This window comes from Sinocyclocheilus rhinocerous, unplaced genomic scaffold (genome assembly GCF_001515625.1).
Source record: "Sinocyclocheilus rhinocerous isolate Xijiao unplaced genomic scaffold, SAMN03320098_v1.1 scaffold3489, whole genome shotgun sequence".
In the NCBI taxonomy this organism is placed as follows: domain Eukaryota; kingdom Metazoa; phylum Chordata; class Actinopteri; order Cypriniformes; family Cyprinidae; genus Sinocyclocheilus; species Sinocyclocheilus rhinocerous.
In genome coordinates, this window is record NW_015641068.1 from 102,343 (window position 1) to 114,488 (window position 12,146).

Genomic DNA, 12,146 nt, shown 5'->3' on the forward strand with positions numbered 1-12,146 from the left:
CATAGTATAAACAGAGTACGTGCGATCGCGAATCTTGAAAGTGAAAGTGAAACTAAAAAGCGATCGTGCATTCAAAAGCACAATGCCAGTTTCAATGCCAGGTATAATAGCGGCTCCCTGATGCCCAAAATATATATGTAGTATAATTACCCAATGATATAACTGCGAGGAAAAATATTGAAATATATATTTTCCTCCCATCTCGTATTTATTCCCTTTAGGGGTTCCGCCTACACGTCATTTTCTTTCCGAACACGGTATTGGGATGCGGCGGATTGCGGGGGGATGGGGGGGGAATCACGATGCCGGCTCAACATCGTGATGTCTATCAGCCATCGGCGATGGACGATGGCATCGTCTATCGGCCCAACCCTAACCGATAACACTGTCTTTGTACTCGGTTAAACTAGAGTTGTGGATATCTCATAACTCCCTCATAAACGCTTGTCAACACTGCCGTCTATGTTGCGGTCTCCGTAGATTGTTGTTGTTGTTGCGTCTTTTTCTTTTCTTTTTCGGCTGGCCCGGGCCAGTGTTGCCACCTTGCGGACAAACTAATTAGTGCAAAAACAATTCAAGGCAAATATGCGACCTTCGCGTACTTCTCTCTCCGGCCGGATGAAGATGATTGGTGGGCTGGATTTGGCCCGCGGACCACCAGTTGACTAGCCCTGTTTTAGATGGTCAAGTGATTGAAAAGTACAGTATCTTGTATATCAAGTGTTTCAACACAGGTGATGCTGTTACAATGATGATCTAACACATAAATCACATCTACCATCACAGAACTGTACGCAAATGCCCTCATGTAGCCAGCATTTCCAACTCTCTATTTTCCTCTATTCTTCTTCTCTTTCACTCTATTATTCCTCCCCTCTCTGACTCTAATGTCTCCCTCTCCTCCGGACGCTCCAGATGTGGATGAATGTCTTACACAACAGCACAACTGCAGCCGTGGCACCACCTGTATCAACACCGGAGGAGGTTTCCAGTGCGTTAACCCCGAGTGTCCGCACTCGCACGGCAACACCAGCTACGTCAAGACATCACCTTTGTGAGTGAGCATACAGCACACCTGATGACCTACTGCATACAACTCCACTGGAACCTGCTTTACTAACGAGTAAATACCACACAGGAGACTTCACAACTGATTCCAATAGAGCAGGTTACTAAACTAGCAACACTACTCTAAGAATCCAATCGCAAGAGATAAAACCTATTTAATACATATTGATAGTTTCAACTATTTCTGAGCGATAAAAGATAATCGTAGAGAAAAGTAGAGTGTGACTTGACTGGATCATGAAAAGTGAATGGAAATCTGAAAAAAATGTGAAATGTGAAAAAGGACATACTAAGTCATAATTATGGGATAAAAGTTAGAATTGTGATATACTAAGTTGTAATTATGAAATAAAATTATCTTGAAATTTAGTTGAAATTATGAGATAAAAATACTGTTATGACAAATGTAGTTGAAATTATGAGATAAAATACAATTATGACAAATTATTACAAATCGGTCTATGACAAATCATTATTTAAATATTACATAATTATTATTTATTAATATAAATTAATTAGTATATAAATAAATGTATATGTATAAATTTTTTATTTGAATTATTATTATTATTATTGTGGAAAGTAGTCCATACAACTTGCTATATTCCACGTCCTAAATAATACAATAACTTTGTGTGAAGAACAGACTGAAATGTATGACCTCAAACCTGCCTGTCACTTTGAACTGTTGCTCTATACAAAAGACCTACAGTATGTGATGATTTTATCCATTTTAGTTTTAATAGCATAACAGGTGAGTAAATAGTGACAGAATTCTCATTTTGTTTTTAAAAGCATTGTTAAAACTTCTTTGCAGGTGATGATTTAGACTACATTTGGAAAACGTGAGAAAATGACAGAGCAAAGCATGTTTTTCAGCTTGTGTTTCTATAGCAAACACACATGTCTGTCTCCTGGAGTCCTTCACAGCACTGGGGGCCATGAATGCCTCCTCTAAATCACTTGCCACTTGCTTGCGGTGTAATTAAAGTGGGTTACAACCATTTGTTTTTCTTGCATGACACTTTTATGCTCGTTTATTATGCAAGCTGTTTTTAAGCTGTGAATGGGCCCTTTGTGTCCTGCTAAATGCAAGAAGCTGTGATCTGTAAGTCACTAAACCTTACAGGCACACATGCAGCTTGGTAAAAGCACCAGAAATACATAAAAGCATAACTGTGGCATGGTTCATGTTAGGATGCTATTCATATTGAATATATGAATACTGAAAATAAACTGTAAGGAGATTGATTACTGTTAAACGTCTGCCTACCTTTTAAGCAAGTACTGGAAGTATTTTTTCAAGGTTTAGCTGGTTAGCATGGTCCAGTTAGTCTCTGCTGGTAGATGCTGGTAACTACACTACCTGGAAGCAAAAATATTTTTTTCCATTGACAGTCATTTAAATACAGAAGCCTATTTCCGCCACATAGGGGGGACAAAAAACATTCTTTACCAAATGCTTTGCACAATTATTATTGTGAGATTAAAAATGTGTAATTATGAGAGAAAAAGTCCAAATTATTAAAATTATTAGAACAAAATTATGCAATTATTCGAAACAAGTCATAAATACGACATACTAAGTCATAATAATGAGATGAAGAGACAGAATTATGACATACTAAGTCATAATCATGAGATAAATGTTGGAATTATGACATACTAAGTCAATTATAAGTCAAAATTATGACGTAAAAATTGACATACTAAATCATGATTATGAAATGAAAATAGAATTGACATACTAAGTCATAATTATGAGATAAATGTCAGAATTATGACAAAGCAAGTCATGATAATAAGTCAAAAGTATGACAGAAATCTAAATTATGAGATTAAAAGTCAAAATTGTGACATACTAAGTCTCATAATTGTGACTTTTCAATTTCATCTCAATTATGACTTAGATTGTTTAATTTGGATTTATCTCATAATGACATATAAAGTCATAATTATGAGATAAGTCAGAATTATGACATACTAAGTTATAATTATGAGTTGAGTCAGAATTATGACATACAAAGTCAAAATTATGAGATGAGTCAGAATTATGACATGCTAAGTCAGAATTATGAGATAAGTCAAAATTATTAGATACTAAGTCATAATTATGAGATGAGTCAGAATTATGACATGCTAAATCAGAATTATGAGATAAAAGTTAGAATTATGACATACAAAGTTATAATTTTGAGATGAGTCAGAATAGACAGAATTATGACATACTAAGTCATAATCATGAGATAAATGTTGGAATTATGACATACTAAGTCAATTATAAGTCAAAATTATGACGTAAAAATTGACATACTAAATCATCATTATGAAATGAAAATAGAATTGACATACTAAGTCATAATTATGAGATAAATGTCAGAATTATGACAAACAAGTCATGATAATAAGTCAAAAGTATGACAGAAATCTAAATTATGAGATTAAAAGTCAAAATTGTGACATACTAAGTCTCATAATTGTGACTTTTCAATTTCATCTCAATTATGACTTAGATTGTTTAATTTGGATTTATCTCATAATGACATATAAAGTCATAATTATGAGATAAGTCAGAATTATGACATACTAAGTTATAATTATGAGTTGAGTCAGAATTATGACATACAAAGTCAAAATTATGAGATGAGTCAGAATTATGACATGCTAAGTCAGAATTATGAGATAAGTCAAAATTATTAGATACTAAGTCATAATTATGAGATGAGTCAGAATTATGACATGCTAAATCAGAATTATGAGATAAAAGTTAGAATTATGACATACAAAGTTATAATTTTGAGATGAGTCAGAATTATTAGATACTAAGTCATAATTATGAGATGAGTCAGAATTATGACATGCTAAATCAGAATTATGAGATAAAAGTTAGAATTATGACATACAAAGTCATAATAATGAGATGAGTCAGAATTATGACATGCCAAGTCAGAATTATGAGATAAAAGTTAGAATTATAACATACTAAATCAGAATTATGAGATGAGTCAGAATTATGACATGCTAAGTCATAATTATGAGATAAAAGTTGGAATTGACACACTAAGACATGATATTAATCAGAATTATGAAAAGTCAAAATTATGACATACTAAGTCATTAGGAGTTCAAATTTATGTAATCAGTCAAAATTGTCAAAACATCATTTTGACTTAAATTTTATCTCAATTATGACTTAGTATGTCATAAGTTTGACTTTATATAATTATGATGTAGTATGTCAATTTACATTTTTTTCTCATAATTATGACATTAAATGACAAAGAATAATTTTTTTCTTATGCAGTGGAAATGAGCTTCCAAAAGTAGCCATGGATTCTGAAAGATTCTTTTGCAAGCAACATATAAATCACCAATATTTCATTATTTAATAGTATTTTGTTTTTTTCATCGTTTTTTCATTTGTTTTTTACAATGTTTTTTAATTTTTTCATTCTTAAAAATGTGTAATGGGATAACCACTAAAGTAAAGTTCTTGGGACTGTGTGGGTGTTCTTGCTTATTAAAGTAGGTTTTGGAACAGATCTATAGTGTTTCAAGCACAATTAATGATGTAAAGTACTTTTTTGCCCTCTACCGCAGCCAGTGTGAAAGGAATCCCTGTCCCATGGAGAGCCGCTCCTGTCCATTTGCCGCTAAGACCATTTCTTACCACTACCTGTCTCTGCCGTCCAACCTGCGCACCCCGGCCACGCTGTTCCGCATGGCCACCGCGACGGCTCCGGGTCGGCCGGGTCCGGACAGCCTTCGCTTTGGCATCGCAGGCGGAGGTGACGCCCGCAGCATGTTCGTGATGCAGCGCTCAGACCGTCAGACCGGAGAGCTGATCCTGGTCCAGCCGCTGCAAGGCCTGCAGGAGCTCAGCGTGGAGGTGGAGATGTCCGAATACGCCGACCGCACCTTCCAAGCCAAACATCTGGCGCGGGTCCACCTTCTGATTTCACCCTACGAGTTCTGAAGAGGCTGGTCGCTGTCTAAATTGAGTGTTGATGTTTAGACTTGAAGAGGAAAGAATGTTTTCCTTGTTGCTAAAGCTGAATGATAGAGTTGTTCTCAGATGCGGCTCGATTTTGAAGCAGGGATAGCGTAAAACTGTAAGATATGGAAAGTACAGTGGAAAGTCATGCTTATGTGGAAGTGAAATAATGATTTTTATGGCAATAACTAAAAAAAAAAAACAGTTGATACATTTGTGGTTAAAGGTGAAGTGTGTAATTTTTCACTTTCTCTTGATACTGTTTAATAAACTTCTGTGCAGGATCAATCAAATTTTAAACTTTTAAATACATTTTTAAGAGCTGCACAATGAAATGAATGCTGAGTATCCAAACAGAACAAACCCCAGATTCTTTTACTAATTAAAGCACTCACATTTATTTAATTAAATCATATCCATTTAAAGTTTAATAATCACATTAGGCTATTTTATGTCCTCTTTTTCCATCCACAAATTTAAGACATTTTAAAATGATAATTAAGACTTTTGTTATATCATTTAAGATACTTTTTTTTTTTTTACCTTAAATTTAAGCCTTGACACTTTTGCCCTGTTCGTCTGTCAGTCAACTTCTAGCTCAACCAGTGGCGTGAGTTTGGGGGCGGGACTACCTGTTTTTTTTTACGTTACGTCACAAAAATTACACACTTGACCTTTGACAAACCATTTCACAAATCTCATTCAAAAATTACAGTAATAGCCAAATGTGAAACATACAAGGTTGTTTCTTTTAAATGTGTTTAACAATATAGGTTGAGTTGTAAAAAGGTGCGAATGCTGGGAATTAACTACGACGATAGCTTTATGATTGGTTAGATCAATCAGTAAGGAGGAGAACATGGGATCGTGTTTAAGAGCTAAAGAAGGAAAGTCTAAAGACACAAGAATCAATTCAACCTGATGAACAGAACAGTAAGTTGTTCTTTTTTTATTTCCTTCTTCTGCTTCAGTACATGGTTAAATTCAGCTTGTAAATATGCACTGCTGTCAATCAACGGGGTTCAAACAGACTGAAATGAACAACAGCACTTAGCATCTACTACATGAGAGAAGTGCCTATTTTTAATTACTGTTCGTTTATGTTTGTTGGATGTTTTATAATAAGAACAACAAAGTCTGAACGTTGCATTTTTTGTAATTTTGCATTTGAATATGATATGTTGCTCTTTGTATCTGTCGCTGAGTTTATATCAGGTTTGGTATCTAATACTGAAATCAACGGCTGTTTCACACATTATTGCATTCAACTTCTGTCTTGCACACACATGTTGAATGTTTCTTAATTAAAGTCAGAAATTAACTTTTTTTTTTGTCTTTTGGTTTCTTTGATCTTACATAGAATGATCTGCAGATTTACAATCAATTAATCAGAATGAAAACAAAGTGATCCGACACTGGCATTATTCATCTCTTTGATCTTTGATGTTGTTTTGATCCAGGACATTACAAATTTGAATTTGAATTCATTCTTAAAGGGACAGTTCAGTTATAATTTAAACCTATTTAAATATAAACCAATTGTTTTTTGTTTTTTTTGGTGAACTGTGCCTTTAAGTTAATTAGCATATACACTACCATTCAAACGTTTAGTGTCAGTACCATTTTTTTTAAAGAAATGAAAACCTTTTCAGCAAGGATGCATTAAAGTGATCAAAAGTGACAGCAAAGACATTTATAACATTACAAAACATTTCTATTTCAAATAAATGCTGTTTTTTTTACTTTCTGTTCATCAAAGAAACATTAAAGGGGTCATATGATGCGATTTCATTTTTTCCTTTCTCTTTAGAGTGTTACAAGCTCTTGGTGCATAAAGAAGATCTGTAAAGTTGCAAAGACTAAAGTCTCAAATCCAAAGAGATATTCTTTATAAAAGTTAAGAGTTAGTCACACCTACCTATTGTTTGTAAGATTTGATTTGATCTGGTAATTGATTTGACTTGAGCAGCAAATCAGCATATAAGAATGATTTCTGAAGGAATACTGGAGTAATGATGCTGAAAATTCAAATTTGCATCACAGGAATAAATTACATTTAAAATATAATGAAAACAGTTATTTAAAATGGTAATAATATTTCACAATATTACTGTTTTTATGGTATGGCTTATCAAATAAATGCAGCCTTGGTGAGCAGAAAAGACACCAAACTCCCACTTCGGGGTGGAACGATCTCATATTTTAGTTTAAATGAGTACTGAAAAGGCAAAAATCTTCAGAATTCGCTGGTTAGTCATCAAAATCGATTGTCAAGTTAACATGTGACCAGTAATATGACCTTAAGAAGAATGCAAGGAACAATAACAATCAGGAAACTAAAGAGTATTTCTCAGTGTTTGTCAATGACGTGTTTGCTAGAAAGAGAAATGGACACTAGTGGGCCTAATGTTGAGCACATGTGGCTGTCCAGTGCCTTTTCTCTCAGAAGATCAAAAGAGCCACAAGCTTCCTGAAGGCAGCACATGTTCAAAGGACGGTCGGGTGCTGTTTTAAAATGACAATGCACTTCAACTGTAAAATCTTTGCATAATCACTGAGAAACAGCTCTACTCTCGGTCCAACGGCCCAGTTTGAAGCTTTCAAAAGGTTTTAAGTACAATGAGATTTGCCAGAGAAAACTAAACGGCCCAAGACATAATTTAACTTTCACTACAAGCAATAAACATTGACATTTTGCGGGAAGGAGTGATAAGCAAAGAAAGTAAGTAACTATTTACTCACCCTCATCTCGCTCCAAACCTGCATGGCTTTCTTCAGGGAAACACTGATGGTTTTCAGAAATGTTCACACTGCTCTTTTCCATACACTGAAAGCATACAGTCAATATATTTAAAGCGATCCATATATGTGCATTATTTTTCAAGTCTTCTGACTGAAGCCCTATGATACAGTAACTTTGTATGAGGCATTTACCGTAATGTAGTAATTCCGTAATAGTTTGAGATGCTTGTGAACCCAGTAAACCTGCCTGGTGTTGAGGTGTTTCTTTCAGAGTTTGAGTGTTTTCATTAATTGGTCTTATTTTTATCTTATTTTTTGGAAAGGACTGGACTGCAAAAAAAGAGGGTAAAAAGTAGTGGGGGGGGGGGTCATGTATCAGTAAAACCACACATGTTTGCCATTGGAAAAGTAGATTGTTATCTTGACTATGTTTAGTTCTGGTTCTGGTTTATGTTCCTTGGTTTAAGACTCAAAGTTCACAGATTAGCTCAAAGACTCTGGGGTGGGGGGGGGGGTCATGCATCAGTAAAACCACACATGTTTGCCATTGGAAAAGTAGATTGTTATCTTGACTATGTTTAGTTCTGGTTCTGGTTTATGTTCCTTGGTTTAAGACTCAAAGTTCACAGATTAGCTCAAAGACTCTTACGGACTTGTAGATGTTTTGTGGCAAGTGTTATTTTAGTATCATTGAGAAACTATTATAGGTTTTATTGATATTTTGAATATTTTTATCATTATTTATTTATTTCAGTTAAAGTTTTAGTAATTTTGTTGAGTTTTTGTCATTTTTATTAGTTTAAAAAAATAATTTTTGTTTTTATTATATTTGTACACTGAACAAAATTATAAATGCAACACTTTTGTTTTTGCCCCCATTTTTCATGAGAGTATATATATTTTTTACATAATTAATTATTAATAATTAATTGTATTATTTAATATTATCATTTCATTTTTATTATTAATTAATTTTTATTCAACTTTACTTTAGGTCCAAGTACCAGAGAGATAGATGGGGAAAATTGGTAATACTCGATAAATCCTTAGCTTAAAAAAATTTTTTTTTTTTGTTATTTTAGTACATAAACCCCTGTTTTCATAGACAAGGCTCAAGGCTAGTCCCAGACAATAATGCAAGTTTGAGCTGTCTCAAATAAAATTATCTTGCTCTGACATATCTTAAAATATGTCAGTGCCATTGTTTTGTCCCAAGATGCACACATGTAAAACAAAATGTTTTCTAAGGTATTTTTATCAAAACTAAGCTAAGCCCCGTCTGTGAAACTGGGCCCAAGTTATATCAAAATAACAACAAAACCCTGATGCTGAATTTACTTATTTAACACTTGTATTCAGCAAGGATGCATTAAATTGATTAAAACGGCCAGTAAAGACATTTATAATGTTACAAATCTTGTTTTTAATCTTATTAGAGATAAGCAGATGGGTTAAAATGAAAGCTCCGCAGGCAAAATGCTTTACATTGCTCAAATTACAAGTTATGAGGCTTAGTGGATGCGCAGAATTTATGTATAAATCATAAAGAAATGGACAGAATAACATTCATAACACAATTGTTTTGATCAAGTATAAGAAGACGTGCTGTATTACCATTTAGTTAGACATGCCCCCTTGTGGCCTTACTGGAAATATAGATGATGATAATAATACATATGGAACATAATGTCGTTCCAATGCATATTACTTTTTTTTTTCTTTGATGGAAAACAAAAGGATAACTATAAGGATGTTCACGCTGCTCTAACTAAAGTGATTGTAGATGAAGACTGCCTACCTCCAAATATAAAAAACACAATAAAAATAGATTTAGTATTCTGGAGAGCCGGTGTATAATTAATTGTATTATTTAATATTATCATTTCATTTTTATTATTAATTAATTTTTATTCAACTTTACTTTAGGTCCAAGTACCAGAGAGATAGATGGGGAAAATTGGTAATACTCGATAAATCCTTAGCTTAAAAAAATTTTTTTTTTTTGTTATTTTAGTACATAAACCCCTGTTTTCATAGACAAGGCTCAAGGCTAGTCCCAGACAATAATGCAAGTTTGAGCTGTCTCAAATAAAATTATCTTGCTCTGACATATCTTAAAATATGTCAGTGCCATTGTTTTGTCCCAAGATGCACACATGTAAAACAAAATGTTTTCTAAGGTATTTTTATCAAAACTAAGCTAAGCCCCGTCTGTGAAACTGGGCCCAAGTTATATCAAAATAACAACAAAACCCTGATGCTGAATTTACTTATTTAACACTTGTATTCAGCAAGGATGCATTAAATTGATTAAAACGGCCAGTAAAGACATTTATAATGTTACAAATCTTGTTTTTAATCTTATTAGAGATAAGCAGATGGGTTAAAATGAAAGCTCCGCAGGCAAAATGCTTTACATTGCTCAAATTACAAGTTATGAGGCTTAGTGGATGCGCAGAATTTATGTATAAATCATAAAGAAATGGACAGAATAACATTCATAACACAATTGTTTTGATCAAGTATAAGAAGACGTGCTGTATTACCATTTAGTTAGACATGCCCCCTTGTGGCCTTACTGGAAATATAGATGATGATAATAATACATATGGAACATAATGTCGTTCCAATGCATATTACTTTTTTTTTTCTTTGATGGAAAACAAAAGGATAACTATAAGGATGTTCACGCTGCTCTAACTAAAGTGATTGTAGATGAAGACTGCCTACCTCCAAATATAAAAAACACAATAAAAATAGATTTAGTATTCTGGAGAGCCGGTGTATGTTAATATTATCACTATTAGCTTTCACAGAACAGACAAAATGACACTTTCACGTTCAACTGTCTTATCAAACATTTTCTGTCACCTTCAGGACATTGTGAAGCCTTTTAAAAAACAACATGGCATAATAAAACGCATAACTCGCAACGCCTTACAATTTGACTGTAATAAAGAGTCTTTTATTGCAACCCACATTGTTGAACATGTATGAAACATGGATAAACATGCGTGTAGCCAGAAAATAGACAAGACCTGAGCTACAGGACATCAAGTGTGCTTTTTGAATAGTGCGAGCTCACATTTGTGATGTGATGATTTTACCGCGATACAGCAAAAAAAAAAAAGGACAGAAGTGAGTTAAGGCTTCAGTAATGTATGCATCTACACAGAGATCCAAGATACATACACTTTTCCTCAAACAGAAAGACAAATGCATTTAAAAGAATATTTCACCCAAAAATTAAAAAGACACCCTAATGTTGTTTCAAACCCATTTAACGATATAGCTTCAAATTAGTGTCTTGTCAAACTATTAATCGCATCCAAAATAAAAGTTTTTTGTTTACATACTATATGTGTGTGTACTGTATACACATACAGTATATATTTTGAAAATATGTACATGTATATATGTGACCCTGGACCACAAAACCAGTCATAACGGTCAATTCTTTGAAATTGAGATTTATACACCATCTCAAAGCTGAATAAATAAGCTTTCCATTGATGTATGGTTTGGTAGGATAGGACAATATTTGGCCGATATACAACTATTTGAAAATTTGGAATATGAGGGTGCAAAAAAATCTAAATATTGAGAAAATCGCCTTTAAAGTTGTCCAAATGAAGTTCTTAGCAATGCATATTACTAATCAAAAATTACGTTTTGATATATTTACAGTAGGAAATTTACAAAATATCTTCATGGAACATGATCTTTACTTAATATCCTAATGATTTTTGACATAAAAGAAAAATTGATCATTTTGACCCATACAATGTATTGTAGGCTATTGCTACAAATATACCCATGCTACTTATGACTATAATTTATCATTTTTTTTCCCTTTGAAAATAAGGACTTGTTCAAGTGACTTGTCTGATTAAATAAAGCTTAAATAAATAAATAAAATGTCCATAAAGTAACTTGCAGTAACTACCATGCTTTTTATGTACAGGTTGCATAACTGTCTATTATTGTGGTATTATCAATTTCAAGTTTACCTGCTCCTAAGTGTCATATTAAAAATGAATAAATTAAACCAAACTGTGATAGGTCGTTTTACATGCAAGTCAGATTCTTAAGTGGGCACTTCTTGGCCACACTGAAGCTGCAAAATGCACCAGACGTTATGCTGATAGTCAAAGCTTGGCTCTTCGAGACTAATGAGCATCTGTCTGCAGGATACTTTCAAAAGCATGTTTAAATCACGCACATTCAATGCAAATGGCGGCTGAAGTGCCAGACACGGCCTCATTACAGAAAATTACCATCAGCTGATCTTTGATCTTTACAAAATCTTCACTTCCTGCATTGGTGAAATGTGAAGATTTTC

General features: G+C 33.5%; 2 protein-coding genes across 2 annotated transcripts in view; one reads left to right on the plus strand and one right to left on the minus strand.

The window, feature by feature from the left end:
- Positions 1-5,060, plus strand: part of LOC107754577 (fibulin-7-like) — a 26,290-nt gene extending 21,230 nt beyond the window's left edge. The window contains exons 7-8 of the mRNA XM_016571070.1: positions 916-1,054; positions 4,669-5,060. Coding sequence (XP_016426556.1) covers positions 916-1,054; positions 4,669-5,044 — 515 coding nt within the window. The 3' untranslated portion in view covers positions 5,045-5,060. The remainder of the gene's footprint in view (positions 1-915; positions 1,055-4,668) is intronic.
- The window catches only part of LOC107754578 (transmembrane protein 87A-like), an 11,042-nt gene continuing 3,953 nt past the window's right edge, over positions 5,058-12,146 (minus strand). Inside the window, exons 6-7 of the transcript XR_001641599.1 lie at positions 7,805-7,889; positions 5,058-5,178 (exon numbers count right to left, since the gene is read on the minus strand). The gene's annotated coding sequence lies outside the window, so the exon portion shown is untranslated. The remainder of the gene's footprint in view (positions 5,179-7,804; positions 7,890-12,146) is intronic.